This window comes from Nycticebus coucang, chromosome X (assembly GCF_027406575.1).
Source record: "Nycticebus coucang isolate mNycCou1 chromosome X, mNycCou1.pri, whole genome shotgun sequence".
Classification (NCBI taxonomy): Eukaryota; Metazoa; Chordata; class Mammalia; order Primates; family Lorisidae; genus Nycticebus; species Nycticebus coucang.
In genome coordinates, this window is record NC_069804.1 from 81630693 (window position 1) to 81652387 (window position 21695).

Below are 21695 nucleotides of genomic sequence, written 5' to 3' on the forward strand. Positions count from 1 at the left end.
AAGAGTAAATAACAGTTTGATCTCCTCTGGTCCTATTTTGATCCCCTTGATTGCCTTCTCTTGCCTGATTGTGATGGCTAAGACTTCCGTTACAGTGGTAAAAAGCAGTGGAGACAATGGGCATCCTGGCATGGTTCTTGAACTGAGTGGAAATGATTTCAATTTTACTTCATTCAATATGATGTTGGCTGTGGGTTTGCTGTAGATGGCCTCTATCAGTTTAAGAAATTTTCCTTCTATACCCATTTTCTTAAGTATTCTTTTTTTTCAGGTTTTTTTTTTTTTATTAAATCATAGCTGTGTACATTAATGCAGTCATGAGGTACAATGTGGTTTTATATACAATTTGAAATATTTTCATCAAACTGGTTAACATACCTTCATGCATTTTCTTGGTTATTGTGTTAAGACATTTGTATTCTACATTTAGTAAGTTTCATATGTACCCTTGTATGATGCACCTTAGGTGTGGTCCCGCCAATTACCCTCCCTCCACCCATCCTTCGCCACCCCTCCCCTCCCTTTCCTCTTTCCCCATATTCTTGGGCTATAATTGGGTTATAGCTTTCATATGAAAGCTATACATTAATTTCATAGTAGGGCTGAGTACATTGGATACTTTTTCTTCCATTCTTGAGATACTTTGCTAAGAAGAATATTTTCCAGCTCCATCCATGTAAACATGAAAGAGGTAAAGTCTCCATCTTTCTTTAAGGCTGTATAATATTCCATAGTGTATATATACCACAATTTATTGATCCATTCATGGGTCAATGGGCAATTTTCAGTTTTATTTTTATTTTTTATTAAATCATAGCTGTGTACATTGATATGATCATGGGGCATCATACACTAGCTTCACATACCGTTTGACACATTTTCATCACACTGGTCAACACAGCCTTCCTATCATACTCCCAGTTATTGTGCCAAGACATCTACATTCCACATCTACTAAGTTTCACATTTACCCTTGTAAGATGCACCGCAGGTGTATCCCACCAATCCCCCTAAGCATTCTAATCAATAAAGGATGATGGATATTATCAAAAGCTTTTTCTGCATCAATTCAGAGAATCATATGGTCTTTGTTTTTTAATTTGTTTATGTGATGTATTATATTTATAGATTTATGTACATTGAACCTTCTTGGGACCTAAAGATGAAACCCACCTGGTCGTAATGTATAATTTGTTTGATGTGTTGTTGGATTGTGTTTGTTACGATCTTATTGAATATTTTTACATCAATGTTCATTAGTGTTATTGGTCTATAATTTTCTTTTCTTGTCTATTTTCCTGGTTTGGGAATCAGAGTGACATTTGCTTCATAGAATGTTGGGAAGTATTCCTTCTTTTTCTATGTTTGGGAAAAGGCTAAGTAATATATGTACTCGTTCTGCTTTAAAGGTCTATTAAATTCTGATGTGAAGCCACCTAGACCCAGGCTTTTGTTTTTGAGATTTCTTATGGTTGATGATATTTCAGAACTTGTTATAGGTTTGTTCAACATTTTCACTTCTTTCTGGCTAAGTCTAAGATGGTGGCATGTTTCTACGTATTGGTCTGTTTCCTTCAGATATTCATAATTATGAGAATAGAGTTTTATGTAAGATTCATTAAGGATTTGTTGAATTTCTGAGGAGTCTGTTGTTATTTGGCCTTTATCATTTCTGATTGATGAAATTAGTGATTTTACTCTTCTGCTTCTGGTTAGGTTAGCCAAAAAATTATCTATTTTATTGACCTTTCAAAAAAACCAACTTTTTGATTGATTATTTTGTTGTAGATTCTTTTCTTTTCAATTTCATTTATTTCTACACTGATTTTAGTTCTTTCTTTTCTTCTGCTGGGTTTAGGGTTGGAATGTTCTTCCCTATCCAGTTGTTTGAGATGTCCCATTAAGTTGTTGACTTTCTCTCTTTCCTTTCTGTTGAGGAAGGCTTTCAACACTATACATTTCCCTCTGAGGACTGCCTTTGAGGTGTCCCAGATGTTCTGGTAATTCATGTCTTCTCATTTTGTTCCAATAATTTGGTAATTTTCTCCTTCTATGACCCAGCTATCATTCAGCATGAACTTAGTTTCTATATTTTTCTATGAGTATGCAGATTCCTGTTGTTACTGAGTTCAACTTTTATTCCATGATGGTCCGAGAAAACACAGGGAATGATTTCTATTCTTTTAAATTTGCTGAAGTTAGTCTTATGACTTAAGATGTGGTCAATTTTGAAGGATGATCCATGGGCTGATGAGAAGAATGTGTATTCACTTTTGTTAGGATGAAATATTCTGTAGATGTGTTCAATGCAATTATTGAATGTTTACATTTAAGTCTGAAATTTCTTTGCTTAGCTTATTATTGGGAGATCTAACCAACACTTCCAAAGGGGTATTAAAATCTCCAACTGTTATGGCGCTGGAAGAAATCACATTGCTCCTGTCTGTTAGTCTCTTTTGTATACTGAGGCGCATTCTGGTTGGGTACATAAATGTTAATAATTACAATCTCATCATGTTGAGTGTCGCCCTTAACAAATATGAAGTTACCATCCTTATCTTTTCTTACTTTTGTCAGTTTAAAGCTTATTGTATCTGACAATATGATTGGAACACCTGCTTTTTTTCTTATTTCCAATTACCTGAATTATAGTTGACCATCCTTTCACCCTGAGTCTATGTTTATCTTTTAAGGTAAGATGAGATTCTTGTATGAAGCAGATATATGGCCTGAGTTTTTGTATCAAATCAGCCAAGAAGTGCCTCAATAGAGGGCAATTTATGCAATTCACATTAATTGAGAGTATTGATAAGCCTGGTAGTATTTTGGGTATTGAGTTTATCGAATGTCTAGTGAACATTTTTAATCCTTTTGCCACTGTGGAAGTTAGAATTTGATCGAAAGTTTCTGAGTGAGTTTAGTTTTATTGTGCAGGACTGTGTTGTTCAATATGGAGAACAGGTCTGAGAATATCCTGGATAGCTGGTTTGGTTATGGCAAATTTATTCAAAATGTGAATGTCATTAAAGTATTTCATTTCTCCATCAAAATGAAACTCAGTTTAGCTGGATACAGGATCCTGGGATGAAAGTGATTTTGTTTAAGGAGATTAAAGGTCAATAACCATTCTCTTCTAGCTTGAAAGGTTTCATCAGAGAGATTTCCAGTCATTCTAATGTTCTTCCCCTTGTAAGTTATGGTTTTCTTACATCTGGCTGCTTGCAGAATTTTCTCCTTCATATTAACTTTGGTGAAGCTAGTTATAATGTGTCTCGGAGATGTTTTGTTTGGGTTGAGTTGTGCTGGGGTTCTGAAACTGTCTGCTATCTGGATTTCAGAATCTCTTGGCATGTCTGGGAAGTTCTTCTTGATTATTTCGTGAAGTAGAACATCTGTATCCTTTGAAGTAACCTCGTCACCTTCAGGAATTCCTATAAGGTGAATATTAGATCTCTTCAAATTATCCCAAATATTTCTGAGAGAATGATCCGTTTTTGTTCTCCACTTATCTTCCTCTTTGAGCATTTGAGAGTGTTCAAAAGCTTTGTATTCAATCTCAGAGATCCTTTCTTCTGCCTGCTCCATTCTGTTACTGAAGGATTCTACCGTATTTCTCAGATCTTTGACGGTGGCAAGTTCTTGCCTCAATGTGTCAAAATCTTTGGTGATTTTGTCTTTGAATTCGTTGAATTATTGAGACATCTTTTGAATTACTCCTTGAAATTCTAATTCCATCTTTACCTCCATTCTGTTGATCTTATTTGCTATCTAAATTATGAACTCGATTTCTGACATCTCAGCCATTTGTTTATGAATGGGATCTTGTGGTGCGTCTGCCCTTTCATTCCTTGGGGGAGTAGATATACCATGATTATTCACGTTGCCAGAGTTTTTCTGCTGATTCTACATCACGATTGCTTTTTTCCAGTTGGCCAGATGGGCAGGTAAGGCAAAATTGGATTGGGAGCTCCCGGAATTGTGGTTAACCATCCCTTTGTCAAGGATCTGGGACTGGTGACTGCAGTTTTTTCCCATACAGCTTTGCAAAGGACCTGTACAGTATTACAGTCTGAGGCTGAGGAGACCTACTTAGTGTGGTGGGGTTAGATGGCTCTGTCTGGTATTCAGCTTGTTCTTGTCCGATCCTAGTGGATCAGTGACTCTAGTTTGAAGTATCATCTGTAAAGAAATACAAGCAACTTCCACAGCTATGATTTAATAAAAAAAAAAAAAACTAAAAAAAAAAAATTCTTAGCAGAAGAGAAGGTAACCACAGGAGTAGAGACTTTCTGCATGTATAAAGACCATGAGTACAGGAAATTCTTATTTAAAACAAATATGTGAATGAATGATTTAAATACCCACAATAATGCAGTTGTCATCCCTAGGAAAGCTCAAGGCTAGGGGAATAAAGAACAAAGTGTTTAAAAAAAATAAAAAAAAATACAAGCAACTGAGATACCCCACCCACCATGGAAAACTTCTGGAAGAGGAAAATCAACCTTTCCCATTGCCACAGAACCAGGGTACCACCTGAGAGGGTCCTTGGGCTATTGGCCCAGGTTAGGAGTTCCAAACCAATTGACGCAGTCAGTACAAACTCTCAGATGGGAGAATTTGAAACGTCTCCAGCAACCAGACGGCAGAAGTCTACTGGCTGCTCAAATTTGGTTCACTCCAGTGCTCTGTGGAGTCATAAAGGCCCACCCAGTAGCAGAGTTGGACCGGGGGACTATGTCTCTTTCTCCACTTTGCTCCTCTTTCATGCCCAGGCACTGGTGACCCCACAGGGCTGAGGTCCTGTTTCCTCCAAAAAGCAGATATGCTGGAGCGTTACACCTGTCAGAGTCAAAGGAAGGTTAGTGCCCCCTCAGCCCTGCCACTACCCTCTGCCAACAGCCAGTTGGGGGAGCTGAGGCCTGCCTTCCTCAAGTACTCAATAACCACTGGGGAGTGTTTCACCTGAACTCAGTCTAAACCTGAGGATAACAAGTCAGAAAATGCTATTGTCCCTCAGCCAACATACCTTTGCCCCAGCCGCTCTGCAGCACGAATATCCTTATAGAGCAAGGTCTGGTTTCCTCTGTCTATCCTCAGAGGTGGGGAGGTGTCTCTCCAAGGTTCAACCCAACTGGGATCACTCTATTATTGCTGAATCTTTGTGGAAAGTGTCCCTGCGCAGCCCCCAGGCAACTGCCATGACCAGGGAGTCTCCTGTAAGAGCAGCTCCAGGAGCACTGCACACATGGATCCAGCAGCAGGGCGGGGCACAGTGCACATGTTTCTGGCAGTGCAGGGCACCCAGTGACTTTGGCAAGGCTGGCATTTATCTCACGGCTCTGTGAGGGTGGATCATTGGGCAGAGGCTCCAGCAAGGCAAGGCACAGTATGCAGCTCTCATAGGGCAGAGTGCTTGGTGAGCAGCTCTGGTTGCACAGGGCATGGCATGGAGACTCCAGTAAGGTGGAATGTGGGGCGTGAGGCTCTGGCAGGTCAGAGCACAGGGCTCATAGTACTGGCAGGGAGGAGTATATGGTGTGCAGTATCTCTAGCAAGGTAGGGTATACAGAGAGCGGCTCTGGTTGTGTGGACTGCAGAGCACATGTCTCTGGTAGGGCAGGGCACATGGCTCTGGCCCGGCAGGTCATAGGATGTCCAGCTCTGATAGGGTGGGGTGCAGGACGCTAGCAGGGTGGGGTCTGGCATGCTTGGTCTGGCAGAGTGGTGCGCTGCTTATGAGCCTCCTCCCATAGTCTCTGCAGGGATTAAGCTTCTGGACTGTCAGACAAGGGGGGAAGCGTGGACTGCGAGTTCAGAATGGCAGGGAAAATGTTAGTTCAATTTTCTTCCCTGGCAAGAAAGTGCTCAGGGTCCCTCTGGGGAAGTAGTCCCTATTTCCTAGAGCTCTCTCCGTGGGGTGAGACAAGAGGTCCTCAGTTCACCATTCACCTGTAGAAAACCTGAGGTTTGCTTTCTTGGAGTCGCAGCTTGCCTCAGCAGAGGTGACCTGGAGTTATCACTCTTCTCTCTTGGCTCGGGTCCCAGTCTTGGGCTTAATTGAGTACTTTCTGGTCATTATCCTTCCCTCTGGACGGGACCTTCTGTTAAAAGCTGGCTCCAGTCAGCCATATTTCCCCTCCCCCTGCAGTTCATTCTTATGTCCCTTTGACATGTCTCCTCTTTTTCTGAGCACCTCTTTACTTTCTTAGATGCTGAGAGACTCCAGGCTCCTTTTGTGTCTTCCGTGCCCCAGTCCCAAGTCAACCACTTATCCAAGAAGCCTAATTTTATTGACAATGTGGTTTAAACACCAAAATCTGGACACTAGGTGTTCTCATTGTTCAGGAACTTTCAGTAGACAAGGCTAGAACACACATGTAAATAGACATATATCCCTATATTAAACACACATGTTCATACTGATACCTACTCCAATTCAGCATCACAATGTTCATGTAATTTTCTATTTGTAACTTCTTTCATCATTAGTGAGAAAACATGTTATCTATTATGTCTGTCTTATATTTACTTATTAGTTCAACCCTCTGAGCAGTTTCAAAATTAATAACTGATATCCCTTTGAGAAACAAATGTACCAAGTAGAACAGAGGTTGGCAAACTTTTTCTTAAATGGCCAGATAGTGCCCTGCAAGAGCTGCATACTGTGCCTCACCCTGCAGGAGCCTCTGCCCAATGATCCACCCTCACAGAGCTGTGAGCCAAACACTAGCCTTGCCAAAGTCACTGGGTGCCCTGCACTGCCAGAAACATGTGCACAGTGCCCTACCCTGATGCTGGATCCACGTGTGCAGCGCTCCCAGAGCTGCTCTTACAGGAGACTCCATGGTCATGGCACTTGCCTGGGAGCTGCGCAGGGACACTTTCCACAAAGATTCAGCAACAATAGAGCGATCCCACTGGGGTTGAACCTTGGAGAGACACCTCCCCAACTCTGATAATAGACAGAGGAAAGCAGACATTACTCTATAGGGATACTGGTGCCGCAGAGCGGCTGGGGCAAAGGTATGTTGGCTGAGGGACAAAAGCATTTTCTGACTTGTTATCCTCAGGTTTAGACTGAGTTCAGGTGGAACACTCCCCAGTGGTTATTGAGTACCCGAGGAAGGCAGATCAACTCCCCCAGAAGGCTGCTGGCAGAGGGTAGTGGCAGGGCTGAGGGGGCACTGACCTTCCTTTGACTCTGACAGGTACAACACCTTGGCACATCTGCTTTTCGGAGGGAACAGGACCTCAACCCTGTGGGGTCACCAGTGCCTGGGCATGAAAGAGGAGCAAAGTGGAGAAAGAGACATAGTCCCCTGGTCCAACTCTGCTACTGGGTAGGCCTTTATGACTCCACAGAGCATTGGAGTGAACCAAATTTGAGCAGGCAGTAGACTTCTGCCATCTGGTTGCTGGAGACGTTTCAAATTCTCCCATCTGAGAGTTTGTAATGACTGCGTCAATTGGTTTGGAACTCCTAACCTGGGCCAATAGCCCAAGGACCCTCTCAGGTGGTACCCTGGTTCTGTGGCAATGGGAAGGGTTGATTTTCCTCTTCCAGAAGTTTTCCATGGTGGGTGGGGTATCTCAGTTGCTTGTATTTCTTTACAGATGAGACTTCAAACTAGAGTCACTGATCCACTAGGGTCGGACAAGGACAAGCTGAATACCAGACAGAGCCATCTAACCCCACCACACTAAGTAGGTCTCCTCAGCCTCAGACTGTAATATTGTACAGGTCCTTTGCAAAGCTGTACGGGAAAAAACTGCAGTCACCAGTCCCAGATCCTTGACAAAGGGATGGTTAACCACAATTCCAGGAGCTCCCAATTCAATTTTGCCTTACCTGCCCATCTGGTCAACTGGAAAAAAAGCAATCGTGATGCGGAATCAGCAGGAAAACTCTGGCAATGTGAATAATCATGGTATATCTACTCCCCCAAGGAATGAAAGGGCAGACGCACCACAAGATCCCATTCATAAACAAATGGCTGAGATGTCAGAAATCGAGTTTATAATTTAGATAGCAAATAAGATCAACAGAATGGAGGTAAAGATGGAATTGGAATTTCAAGGAGTAATTCAAAAGATGTCTCAATAATTCAACGAATTCAAAGACAAAATCACCAAAGATTTTGACACATTGAGGCAAGAACTTGCCACCGTCAAAGATCTGAGAAATACGGTAGAATCCTTCAGTAACAGAATGGAGCAGGCAGAAGAAAGGATCTCTGAGATTGAATACAAAGCTTTTGAACACTCTCAAATGCTCAAAGAGGTAGACAAGTGGAGAACAAAAACGGATCATTCTCTCAGAAATATTTGGGATAATTTGAAGAGATCTAATATTCACCTTATAGGAATTCCTGAAGGTGATGAGGTTACTTCAAAGGATACAGATGTTCTACTTCACGAAATAATCAAGAAGAACTTCCCAGACATGCCAAGAGATTCTGAAATCCAGATAGCAGACAGTTTCAGAACCCCAGCACGACTCTACCCAAACAAAACATCTCCGAGACACATTATAACTAGCTTCACCAAAGTTAATGTGAAGGAGAAAATTCTGCAAGCAGCCAGATGTAAGAAAACCATAACCTACAAGGGGAAGAACATTAGAATGACTGGAAATCTCTCTGATGAAACCTTTCAAGCTAGAAGAGAATGGTTATTGACCTTTAATCTCCTTAAACAAAATCACTTTCATCCCAGGATCCTGTATCCAGCTAAACTGAGTTTCATTTTTGATAGAGAAATGAAATACTTTGACATTCACATTTTGAATAAATTTGCCATAACTAAACCAGCTATCCAGGATATTCTCAGACCTATCCTCCATATTGAACAGCACAGTCCTGCACAATAAAACTAAACTCACTCAGAAACTTTTTGATCAAATTCTAACTTCCACAGTGGCAAAAGGATTAAAAATGTCCACTAGATTTTCGAAAAACTCAATACCCAAAATACTTCCAGGCTTATCAATAGTCTCAATGTGAATTGCTTAAATTGCCCCCTAGAGAGGCACAGGTTGACTGACAGGATACAAAAACTCAGGTAAGAGTAGCTCCGGGAGTTCAGGGCACACGGATCCAGCAGCAGGACAGGGCACGTTGCACGTGGTTCTGGTAGTGCAGGATGCCTGGTTACTTTAGCAGGGTAGACACTTTGTCCATGGCTCTGCCTGGGCGGTTCAGGAGCAGAGGTTCTGGCATGGTTGGGTGTGCAGCTCTGGCAGGGCAGAGCACGGCCTCTGGCCACGCAGAGCACTTGATGCAAAGTGTCTCCAGCAGGGTAGGGTGTGCAGAATGTGGCTCTGGTTGGGCAGAGTGTGGGGTGCGTGGCTCTGGCAGGGCGAGGCATGCAGCTCTGGCAGTGTGGGTAACAGGTACTTGGTCCATAGGGCTGGGGTGCACTGCTGAGATGCCTCCTCGTGCAGTCTCTGTAGGGATTAGGCTTCTGGACCATCAGGCAAGGGGGGAAGGGTGGACTGGAAGTTCAGAATGGCAGGGAAAACGTTAGTTTGCTTTTCCTGCCTGGCAAGAGTGTTCTCAGGGTCACAACTTGGTCTCTCTGGGGAAGTAGTCCCCATTTCCTACAGCTCTCTCCCATGGAGTGAGACAAGAGGTCCTCAGTTCACCGCTCACCTGTAGAAAACCTACAGGAGCAAACAAAGAGAAAAAAAAAAGAACAACACAACTTTCCTGGAGGAGGGGATGGACTTTTCCTTTGGGATGAATTTTGTATTTGAGGTTTGCTTTCATGGAGTTGCAGCTTGCCTTAGCAGGGGTGACCTGCAGTTATCACTTCTCTCACAGCTCGGCTCCCAGTCTTCAGCTTAATTGGGTACTTTCTGGATATTATACTTCCCTCTGGATGGGAGCTTCTGTAGAAGGCTGGCTCCAGTTGGCCATATTTCCCCTTCCCTCCTCCCCAAGATGGACTTAACAGACATCTACAGAACATTTCATCTTAATAAAACTGAATGCACATTCTTCTCATCATCCCATGAAACATCCTCCAAAGTTGATCACATCTTAGGTCACAAGTCTAACCTCAGCAAATTGAAAAGAATGAAAATTATTCCTTGTATTCTCCTGGAACATCATGAAATAAAATTTGAACTCAATGACAATAGAAATTTTCATGCTCATACAAAGAAAAGAAAATTAAATCTTATGCTGAATGATAGTTGGGTCATAGACAAGATTAAGAAGGAAATTCCAAATTTTGGGGAAAAAAGAATGAAGACACCAATTATCAGAATCTGTTGGATACTGCAAAGGCAGTCCTAAGATGGAAATTTATACCTTTGCAAGGCTTCCTCAAGAGAACAGAGAGGAAGTCAACAACTTAATGGGACATCTCAAGCAACTGGAAAAGAAGAACATTCCAACCCCAGACACTGCAGAAGAAAACAAATAACCAAAATTAGAGCAGAATTAAATGAAATTGAAAACAAAAGAATCATTCAAAAGATCAATGAATCAAAAGTTGGTTTTATGAAAAGATTAATAAAACTAATAAACTTTTGGCTATCCTAACCATAAACAGAAAAATAAAATCCTTAATATCATCAATCAGAAATGATAAAGGGGAAATACCAAGAGACACCACAGAAATTCCAAAATTCCTTAAAGAATACTATAAAAAAATGTATTATCTGAAGTATGAAAATCTGGAGGAAAAAGACCAATATCTGGAAGCAGGCGACCTTTCTAGACTCAGCCAAAAAGAATTGGAAATGTTGAATAGACTTATATCATTTATGGAAAAAGAATCAACTACCTGAAATCTCCCAAAAAAGAAAAGTCCAGGACCAGATGGCTTCACATCAGAATTCTACCAAACCTTTAAGGAGGAACTCGTACCTATATTACATAACCTTTTTCAAAAACATAGAAAATGAAGGAATACTTCTCTAGACATTCTACAAAGCAAATATCATCCTGATCCCAAAACCAGGAAAAGACACAAGAAAAGAAAATTATAGACCAATATCTCCAATGAATATAGATGCAAGAATATTCAAAAAATCTTAGAAAACAGAATCCACCAACACATCAAACAAATTATACATCATGACCAAGTTGGTTATATCCCAGGGTCTCAAGGTTGGTTCAACATATGTAAATCTATAATAAATCATATAAACAAACTCAAAAACAAAGACCAAATGATTCTCTCAATTGATGTAGAAAAAGCTTTTAATAGTATCCAGCATCCTTTCATGATCAGAACACTTAAGAAAATAGGTATAGAAGGGAGATTTCTTAAGCTGATAGAGGCCATCTACAGCAAACCCACAGCCAATATATTCAATGGAGAAAATCTCAAAACATTTCTAATCAGATATGGAACTAGGAAAGGATGCCTATTGTTTATACTGCTTTTCAACATAGTAATGGAAGTCTTAGCCATTGCAATCAGGTAAAAGAAGGTGATCAAGAGAGTCCAAATAGGGTCAGAGGAGATGAAACTCTCAGTCTTTGCAGATGATATGATTTTATACCTGAAAAACACCAGGGATTCAACTACAAAACTCTCAGAATTGATCAAGGAATATAGCAGCATCTCAGGATACAAAATCAATACTCATAAATAAGTTGCTTTTATATATATACCAAAAATAATGCAGCTGAAAAAAGAGTCAAGGTTTCCATTTCTTTTGTGCCAAAGAAAGTGAAATATTTGGGAATTTAGCTAACAAAGGATGTAAAAGATCTCTATGTGGAGAACTATAAAACTCTGAGAAAAGAAATTGCTGAAGATGTTAACAAATGGCAAAACATACCATTGTTGGAAGAATCAACATTGTTAAAATGTCCATACTACCCAAAGCAATATACAAATTTAATGCAATCCTTATTAAAGCACCACTGTCATACATTAAAGATCTGGAAAAATAGTACTTCATTTTATATGGAATCAGAAAAAACTCAAATAGTGAAGACATTACTCAGAAACAAAAACAAATCAGGAGGAATCACAGTACCAGACTTCATGCTATACTATAAATTATAGTGATCCAAACAGCGTGGTACTGACAAAAAAACAGGGAGGTAGTTATATGGAACAGAATAGAAAACAAAGTGATGAACACAGCTACTTATCATCATTTGATCTTTGATAAGGCTATCAAAAACTTCCAGTGGGGGAAAGACTCCCTATTTAACAGATGGTGCTGGATGAACCAGCTGCCAAACCGTAGAAGACTGAAACTGGACCCACACCTTTCACCATTAACAAATATTGATTCTCACTAGATAAAAGATTTAAACTTAAGACGTGAAACTATGGGCAGTGCCTGTGGCTCAAGGAGTAGGGTGCCAGTCCCATATGCCGGAGGTGGCAGGTTCAAACCCAGCCCCGGCCAAAAAAAAAAAAGACATGAAACTATAAGCATACTTGGAGAGAGTGCAGGGGAAACTCTAGAAGTAACTGGCCTGAGAGAATATTTTATGAGGAGGACCCCCCAGAAAATTGAAGCAACGCCAAAAATATATTACTGGGATATGATATGATCAAACTAAAAAAGCATCTGCACAGCCAAGAACACAGTAAATAAAGCAAGGAGATTGCTTTCAGAATTGGAAAATACATTTGTAGATTATTTTTCTGATAAAGGTTTGATAACCAGAATCCACAGAGAACTCAATCTTATTAATAAGAAAATAACAAGTAATCCCATTTCATTGTGGGCAAGGGTCTTGAACAGAAGCTTCTCTGAAGAGGACAGGTACATGGCCTACAGACACATGAAAATATGCTCATTATCATTAATCATGAAAGAAATGCAAATAAAAACCACGTTGAGATATCATCTAACTTCAGTAAGATTAGCCCACATCACAAAATACAAAAACTACAGATGTTGGTGTGGATGCTGAAAGAAGGGAACACTTCTACACTGCTAGTGGGAATGTAAGTTAATATGACCTTTTTGGAAAGAAGTTTAGATAATACTCAAGGAACTAAAAGTAGAACTACCATTTGATCCTGCAATTCCTCTACTAGGTATATACCCAGATAATAAAAAATTATTTTACAACCAAGACATTTGTACCAGAATGTTTATTTCAGCCCAATTCATAATTGCTGACACATGGAAATAGCTCATTTGCCTATCAACCCTGAATGGATTAACAAATTGTGGTATATTTATATCATGGTATATTATGCAGCCTCAAAAAATGGTGGAGACTTTACCTCTTCTATGTTTACATGGATGGAACTGGAACATATTCTTCTTAGTAAAGCATCTCAAGAATGGAAAAAAATGTATCCATGTACTGAGTACTATTATGAAACCAATATGTAATCACCCACACTTTCATATGAATGATAAAACACAACTATAGCCCAGAATGATGGAGGGAAGAGGAGAGTGATGGAGAGGAGTGGGGAGGCCAGGTGGAGGGAGGGTAATTGGTTGGACCTTATCTATGGTGTATATTGCAAGGATGCATGACAAATGTATTTAAAGTAGAGTATAAATGCCTTGTTTTTTTTTTTTTTTGCAGGTTTTGGCCAGGATCGGGCTTGAACCCACCAACCCTGGTTTATGGGGCCAGCACCCTACTCCTTGAGTCACAGGTGCTGCCCTGAGTATAAATGTCTTAACACAATAATCAAATAAGTAAGGTGAAGGCAATGATAAGTAGTTTGATGTATGCATTCTAAACTGTATATAAAATCAGCACATTGTATCACATAAATGCTTTAATGTATATAGTTATGATTTAATAAAAAAATCTCAGAGTTAAGGGTTGGAAGACAATTATTCAGGCAAATGGAATGCACAAGAAAAGAGGGGTTGTAATCATATTTTCAGATACAAGTGGATTTAAAGCAACTGAAATCAAAAAAGACAAAGATGGACACTTCATATTGGTCAAGGGAAAAATACACCAAGAATACATTTCAATTCTAAATAATTATGCACCCAACATGAATGCTCCCAGATTTTGGAAACAGACCTTAATTAGTCTGAACCATATGATATCCTATAACACCATAATAACAGGAGACTTTAACACTGTTCTTAGAAAGCTAGACAGATCCCCTAAACAGAAATTAAACAAAGATGTAAGGGAATTAAATGAGACGCTACAATAACTATGTATGATAGATTCATATAGAACACTCTATCCCAAAGCTAAATAATATATATTCTTCTCATCAGCCCATGGAACATTCTCCAAAATTGATCATATCCTATGACACAACAAAAACCTCACCAGTATCAAAAGAATTGAAAAAAAAAATTTGGGGGGGGGCAGAGTCTCACTCTGTCACCGTAGATAGAGTGCCATGGCATCACAGCTCACAGCAACCTCAAACTCTTGGGCTTAAGTGATTCTCTAGTCTCAGCCTCCCAAGTACCTAGGACTATAGGAACCTTCCACAACACCTGGCTACATTTTTGTTGCAGTTGTCATTGTTGTTTAGCTGGCCAAGGCAGTGTTTGAACCCGCCAGACTCTGTGTATGTGGCCAGAGCCCTAACCATTGAGCTACCAGTGCTGATTTAAAAAGAATTGAAATTTTACCTTGTATCTTCTCAGACCACAAGGCATTAAAGGTGGAACTCAACTCCAGCAAGTATGTTCAATTCTACACAAAGGCATGCAAATTAAACAACCTTATGGTGAATGACATTTGGGTGCAGGAAGAAATAAAAGGAAATCATTAAGTTCCTTGTGCATAACGACAATGAAGACACAAGCTACCAAAATCTGTGGGAAATAGCAAAAACAGTCCCGGGAGGAAAATTTATCACTTTAGATGCCTACATCCAAAAAACACAAAGAGAGTGCATCAACAAACACACAAGCCATCTTATGGAATTAGAAATAGAAGAACAATCAAAGCCTAAACCCAGCAGAAGAAAAGAAATATCCAAAATTAAATAAGAAATCAATGAAATTGAAAACAATGAATCATTTAGAAAATTAATGAAACAAGGTGTTGTTTTTCTTAAAAAATAAATAAAGTAGATAAACCTTTGGCCAGACTTACTAGAAATAGAAAAGTAAAATCTCTAGTAACTTCAATCAGAAATGATAAAGGATAAATAACAACAGATGCCACAGAGATACAAGAGATTATCTCTGAATACCACAAGAAACTCTAAGCCCATATATTTGACAATGTGAAGGAGATGGATCAATATTTGGAATCACACCCTCTCCCTAGACTTAGCCAGGAAGAAATGGATCTCCTGAACAGACCAAATTCAAGCACTGAGATGAAAGAAACAACAAAAAACCTCCTGACAAAAAAATGCCCTGGTCCAGATGGCTTCACAGCAGAATTCTATCAAACCTTCCGAGAATAGCTTATTCCCGCAGTGCAGAAATTATTTCGAAAAATTGAGGAGGAAGAAATCTTTCCCAACACATTTTATGAAGTAAACAACCCCCTGATACCAAAATCAGGAAAAGACTCAAATAAAAAGGAGAACTTCACACCAATTTCACTAATGAATATAGATGCAAAAATTCTCAATAAAATCCTAGCCAACAGATTACACCTTCTAATCAAAAAACTCATACATCATGATTAAGTAGGTTTCATCCCAGGTATGCAAGGCTGGTTGAACATACACAAGTCCATAAATGTTATCCACCATATAAACAGAAGTGGAAAAAAAGACCATATGATCCTCTCAATAGATGCAGAAAAAGAATTTGATGAAATCCAGCATCCTTTTCTAATTAGAACACTAAGGAGTATAGACATAGGTGGCACATTTCTTAAACTGATCAAAGGTATCAATGACAAACCCACAGTTCACATTTTACTGAATGGAGTAAAACTGAAAGCTTTCCTCTTAGAATTGGAACCAGACAAGTTTGTCCTCCATCACCACTACTATTCAATATAGTGCTGAAAGTTCTAGCCAATACAATTAGGCAAGAGAAGGTAATAAAGGGCATCCAAATGAGAGCATAGGAGGTCAACCTATCCCTCTTTGCTGACAATATGATCTTATACTTAGAAAATCCCAAAGACTCAACATCAAGACTCCTGGAAGTCATCAAAAATTACAGTAATGTCTCAGGATATAAAATCAATGTCCACAAGTCAGTAGCCTTTGTATACGCCAGTAACAGTCAAAATGAGAGGCTAATTAAGGACACAGCTCACTTTACCATAGCTTCAAAAAAGTGAAATACCTAGGAATATACCTAATGAAAGAGGTGAAGGGCCTCTATAAAGAAAATTGTGAAACCCTAAAAAAAGAAATAGCAGAGGATATTAACAAATGGACGAATATACCAGGCTCATGGCTGGGAAGAATCAACATTGTTAAAATGTCTCTACTTCCCAAAGCAATCTACCAATTCAATGCCATCCCTATTAAAATACCAATATCATACTTTCAAGACTTGGAAAAAAATTCTTCATTTTGTATGAAACTAGAAAAAAATCCTGTATAACTAAGGCAGTTCTTAGTAATAAAAGCAAACCCAGGGGCATCAGCCTACCAGACTTTAGGCTGTTTGATAAGGCCATGCTGGTCAAAACAGCATGGGATTGGCACAAAAATAGAGACATAGACATTTGGAATCTAAAAGAAAACCAGGAAATGAAACTAAAATCTTACAGTCACCTAATATTTGATAAACCAAACAAGAACATACACTGGGGGAAAGAATCCCTATTCAATAAATGGTTCTGTGAGAACTGGATATTCACATGTAAAAGACTGAAACTGGACCCACACCTTTCTCCACTCAAAAAAATTGATTCAAGATGAATAAAAGACCTAAATTTAGGGCATGAAATGATAAAAATCCTCAAAGAAAGCCTAGGAAAAACACTTGAAGATATCAGCTTGGGGAAATGTGTATGGACTTTTCTTCAGTCCGTGACCTCACTTTGACCTTAGAGGAAATGAGAGTGTTCAGAGAGTTCCTGATACAAGCACAGGAGCATCTGAAGCCTGGTGGCATGCAACAAAGCAGCTCTGTGTTCTCACAGGTAGGGTTGGGAAGCAGTCAAGGAAATGTTTATGTATAGATTAGAAACCAACAAAGTTGTTCAGGAAAGAAACTGGGAGCCGTGAGAACTATTACTTGTTATGAGAACTGTTACTTGTTGACAAAGCCTTGTAATATTTTCTAATAAAAACCCTGCGTGAGTTGGGGTGCTCACTCTCCGCAGAGGGACAGCGAGCCTCTCTCCTTGTAGCTTGTACTGATCATCCATGTACTGTGGTCCACTTCCTCAGAGAAACTACAGTTTCCACAGAGAAACCACAACAGAAAAAGGCTTTATGAAGAAGACTTCTGTGGCAATTGCAACAACAACAAAAATAAACAAATTGGACTTACTGAAACTGCAAAGATTCTGTATGGCTAAGGAGACAACAACCAAAGCAAATAGACCACCTACAGAATGGGAAAGGATATTTGCATATTTTGAATCAGACAGAAGCTTGATAACTAGGATCTATAAAGAACTCAAATTAATCTACATAAAAAAGCCAACAATCCCATATATCAATAGGCAAGAGAGATGAATAGAACCTTCCCTAAAGAAGACAGATGAATGGCTAGCAAACATATGAAAAAATGCTTATCATCCCTAATTATTAGAGAAATGCAAATTAAAACCTTCCTGAGATACCATCTAACCCCAGGGAGAATGACCCACATCACAAAATCTCAAAACTGCATATGCTGGTGTCGATGTGGAGAGAAAGGAACACTTTTACACTGCTGGTGGGACTGCAAACGTATACAACCCTTTTGGAAGGATGTATGGAGAACCCTTAAAGAACTCAAGCTAGACCTCTCATTTGATCCTGCAATCCCATTACTGGGCATCTACCCAGAAGAAAAAAAACCTTTTACCATAAGGACACTTGCACTAGACTGTTTATTGCAGCTCAATTTACAATTGTCAAAATGTGGAAACAACCTAAATGCCCACCAACCCAGGAATGGATTAACAAGCTGTGGTATATGTATACTATAGAATACTATTCAGCCATTAAAAAAGATGGAGACTTTACATCCTTTGTATTAACCTGGATGGAAGGGGAACACATTATTCTTAGTAAAGCATCACAAAAATGGAGAAGCAAGAATCCTATGTACTCAATTTTGATATGAGGACAATTAATGACCTAGTACATGGTGAGGGGTGGGGAAAGGGGAAAAGAGGGAGAAAAAAGGAGGGAGGCGGTTTGGGGATCGGAAGAGCAGAGAGAGGGAAGGAGGGAGGGGGGTGTGGGGTCTCCACGTGTGACATACCTTTTGGGGGTGGGATACAATTATAAGAGGATTTTACCTAACAAATGCAATCAGTGTAACCTGGTTCTTTGTACCCTCAATGAAATCTCCAACAGTAAAAAAAAAAAAAAAAAAGAAGAAAATGTCTCTAGCCACCAGAGAGTAGGGGTCCACTGTCAGCTCAAGTGGGACTCCTTCTATTGTTCAGGAGTCAGGAAGGCCCGCCCAGCAAAAGAGTTAGTCCAGGGGGGTTGGTGCCTCCTTCCCCACCTTACAACAGAGCCACACCTAGTCACTGGTAATCCCTCAGAGCTGTTGCCCAGTTCTCTCCAATGAGCCAATGCACCGGGATTTGCATCTCCTAGAGTCTAGAGTCAATGCCTCCTTGGCTGGGCTGCCGCACTCTGCCACCAGCAGGCACAAGGAGCTCAAGCCTCACTCCCTCCAGTGTTCATTGGAAAGTGGTGAGTGTTCCACCTCAGTCTCTTCCAAGCCGGGGGTGTTTCTCTCTCTCAGAGACCATGCCTCTGCCCAAGTCACACTCCTCCTCTGGCACCCCTGCGAGGTGAGGTCTGGCTTTCTCCAGTGGTCCACAGAATTGGGGAGATGGCTCTCCAAAATTTGACCCTGGAGGGAGTGCAGCACTCCTGCTGCCGCTACCATCATGCGTCCACCCACACTGCTGCCACTGTCCTGCCACTGCTATACACTTTCAGGGAACGGGGCTAGTCCTTCTCCCCTTGCATCTCCCCACTTCTACTTGAGTCCCAGTTTTAGTGCAGCTGCACCATGGCTCATGTAATGACCAGTCCTAGCAAGGAACCACCAGACACTCCAGGCTCTTCAGGGGGTAGGCTTCCAGACCACCAGGTGAGGGGGTAAGGGTAGACTGGGAGTTCAGACTGGCAGGAAAATATCTGTTCAACTTTTATGCCAGGCAAGAGAATGCCCAGGCTCAGAGCGGGATCTTTGTAGAGAAGGAGTCCTGGCCTTCAGCAGCTCTCCCCCATGGGGTGAAACTTGTAGAAAGCACGTATTAAGCCACCCTCTTGGGGCAGGGCATGGACTCTCGTCCTCTTTGGGATGGGTTTTGTACCTGAAATTTGCTTCCTTGGTGTGGTAGCTTGCCTCAGCAGGGATGATGTGCACTTATCAATCTCTCTCAGCTCAGCTCCCAACCTTCAGCTCTAGTGAGTTCACTGAGACCATTATCTCTCCCTCCAGATGGGAGCATCTGTTGAAAGCTGGCTCCAGTCAGCCATCTTACCTCCTCTTGCCCCAGTTGAATTTAATTGTATTTTTCTCTCATATGGGGTGAAGTTGTTTATTTACTGGTTTCATATTAGTATTGCATACATTGGACACTTGCTATTCCATACTTGTAATACTTTACTAAGAAGAATGTTCTTCAACTCTATCCAGGTTAATATAAAAGATTTAAAGTCTCCATTATTTAATAGCTGACTAGTATTCCATGGTATATATATAAATACCATAGTTTTGCCACAAAACAATAAAAGTTCTAGAAGAAAGAGTGTGAAGAATTCATGATGATATTGGCCTAGGAGAAGATCAATGAAGAAGACCCCCTTGGCAATTGCAGCAATACCAAAAATAAATAAAGGGGATATGATGAAGCTGCAAAGCTTCTGCACAGCTAAAGACATAATAACTAAAACTAACACAACGTTCAGTATGGGAAAAGATACTTACTTGCTATTTAACTGACAAAGGGCTGATAACTAGAATCTACAGAGAACTCAAACTAATCAACAAGAAAAGAGCAAACAATAACATTTATAAGTATTCAAGAAACATGAACAGAACCTTCTCTGAAGAAGATAGTTGAATGGCCAATAAACAGATGAAAAAATGCTCATTGTCACTAATCATCAAAGAAAAGCAAATCAAAACCACTCTGAGATATCACCTAGCCTTAGTGTGAATGGCCCACATCACAATGTGGCAAAGCTTCAGATGCCCGTGTAGATGTGAAGAGATGAGAACACTTTTCCATTGCTGGGTGAGATTGCAAATTAATAAGGCCTGTATGGAAAGACCTATGGAGATTCCTCAAAGGGCTAAACATAAACCTTTCATTTGATCCTACAGTCCCATTACTAGGTATCTACATAAAAGAAAAAAAAATCATTTTACCACAAGGACATGTGCACTACAACATTCATCACAGCTCAATGCACAATCACCAAGACGTGTACCCAAGTGCCCATCAACTCAGGAATGGATTAATAAACTGAGGTAGATGTATACAATGTAATACTATTTAGCCATTAAAAGATGGAGGCTTTACATCTTTTATATTAACCAGGATGGAATATATTTTTCTTAGTAAAGCATCACAAGAATTGAAAAGCAAGTATCCAATGTACTCAATACCAATATGAGATCAATAGAGATAAACAACTTTACACCCACAGGAGTGAAAAACACAATTAAATTCAAGTGGGGGGTTGAGGGAGGAGAGAGGGTGATTGGAAAGTTCTTACATAATGGGTACAATGTAAGTATATACAGCACAGCCCCGGGTTAAGGGCTCAACTACAACTTGCACTTTACCCAACAAACATAAACATGTAACCTGATCATTTTTACCTTCATATTAACATGAAATAATAAAAAATAAACTACTTTTAACAGGAAAACTTGGAAAAATTAAAAGTTTCTTGAAATTACAGACACAGGTCATACTCAAAGTCCTCAAAGGCTCTAATTTCCCCTTAAAATCATAGCCTTAATGAAGAAAAAGCCAGACAGGGACATACCTGAAGCTTGGTGATGATTTCCTGTTTTGTGAGCTCCACCAAATGGCTATCCTCTACTGCAAAGGCTGGGAAAGAAACCACTGAAAGTAGACTAGCATCAACTTCTTTGGATGTTGAAGCACGGGGCAGTAGTGAATTAAGGATAGACTAAGAAAGGAAGTTAATGGTGGTGCATTAAAATAAATAATTCGGCATTGTAAAACTAACAGCTTTGGTTTCAAAAGATTTATATGGAAGAGGATCATTCGGAAGAAAAGCTAAACATTATTTAATAGGGAGTACTTAGAAAACTAGCTGTTTCTATAAATCATCCTTTGTCTTAATCCTGTTCTAAGTGCTTTTCCCATTCTTAAACAGCTGCTCATGGATCAATAAAGTAACAGAAAATGTAGCTTCTGAGAATGAGAGCTTAGCTCTTGTATTTTTGACATATTTTTCACCCTGGAAAATTTTGTGTTATTAAAACCAGAAGGTAATTTTATATTCAACAGGACACAATGGGCTCAGTGCCCATTGCTCAGTGGTTAGGGTGCCAGCCACATGCACTGGGACTGGCGGGTTTGAACCTAGACTGGGCCTGCTAAACAACAATGACAACAAAAATGACAACAACAACAACAACAAAAATAGCTGGGTATTGTGACTGGGGCATGTAGTCCCAGCTA

The 21695-nt window shown here is 40.0% G+C and overlaps 1 protein-coding gene across 2 annotated transcripts in view; it reads right to left on the minus strand.

Annotated features, from left to right (window-relative positions):
* Positions 1-21695, minus strand: part of PHKA1 (phosphorylase kinase regulatory subunit alpha 1) — a 397078-nt gene that overhangs the window by 311061 nt on the left and 64322 nt on the right. For both annotated transcript variants that reach the window (XM_053580169.1, XM_053580168.1), the window contains one exon: positions 21031-21177. In XM_053580169.1, the coding sequence (XP_053436144.1) occupies positions 21031-21177 (147 nt within the window). The remainder of the gene's footprint in view (positions 1-21030; positions 21178-21695) is intronic.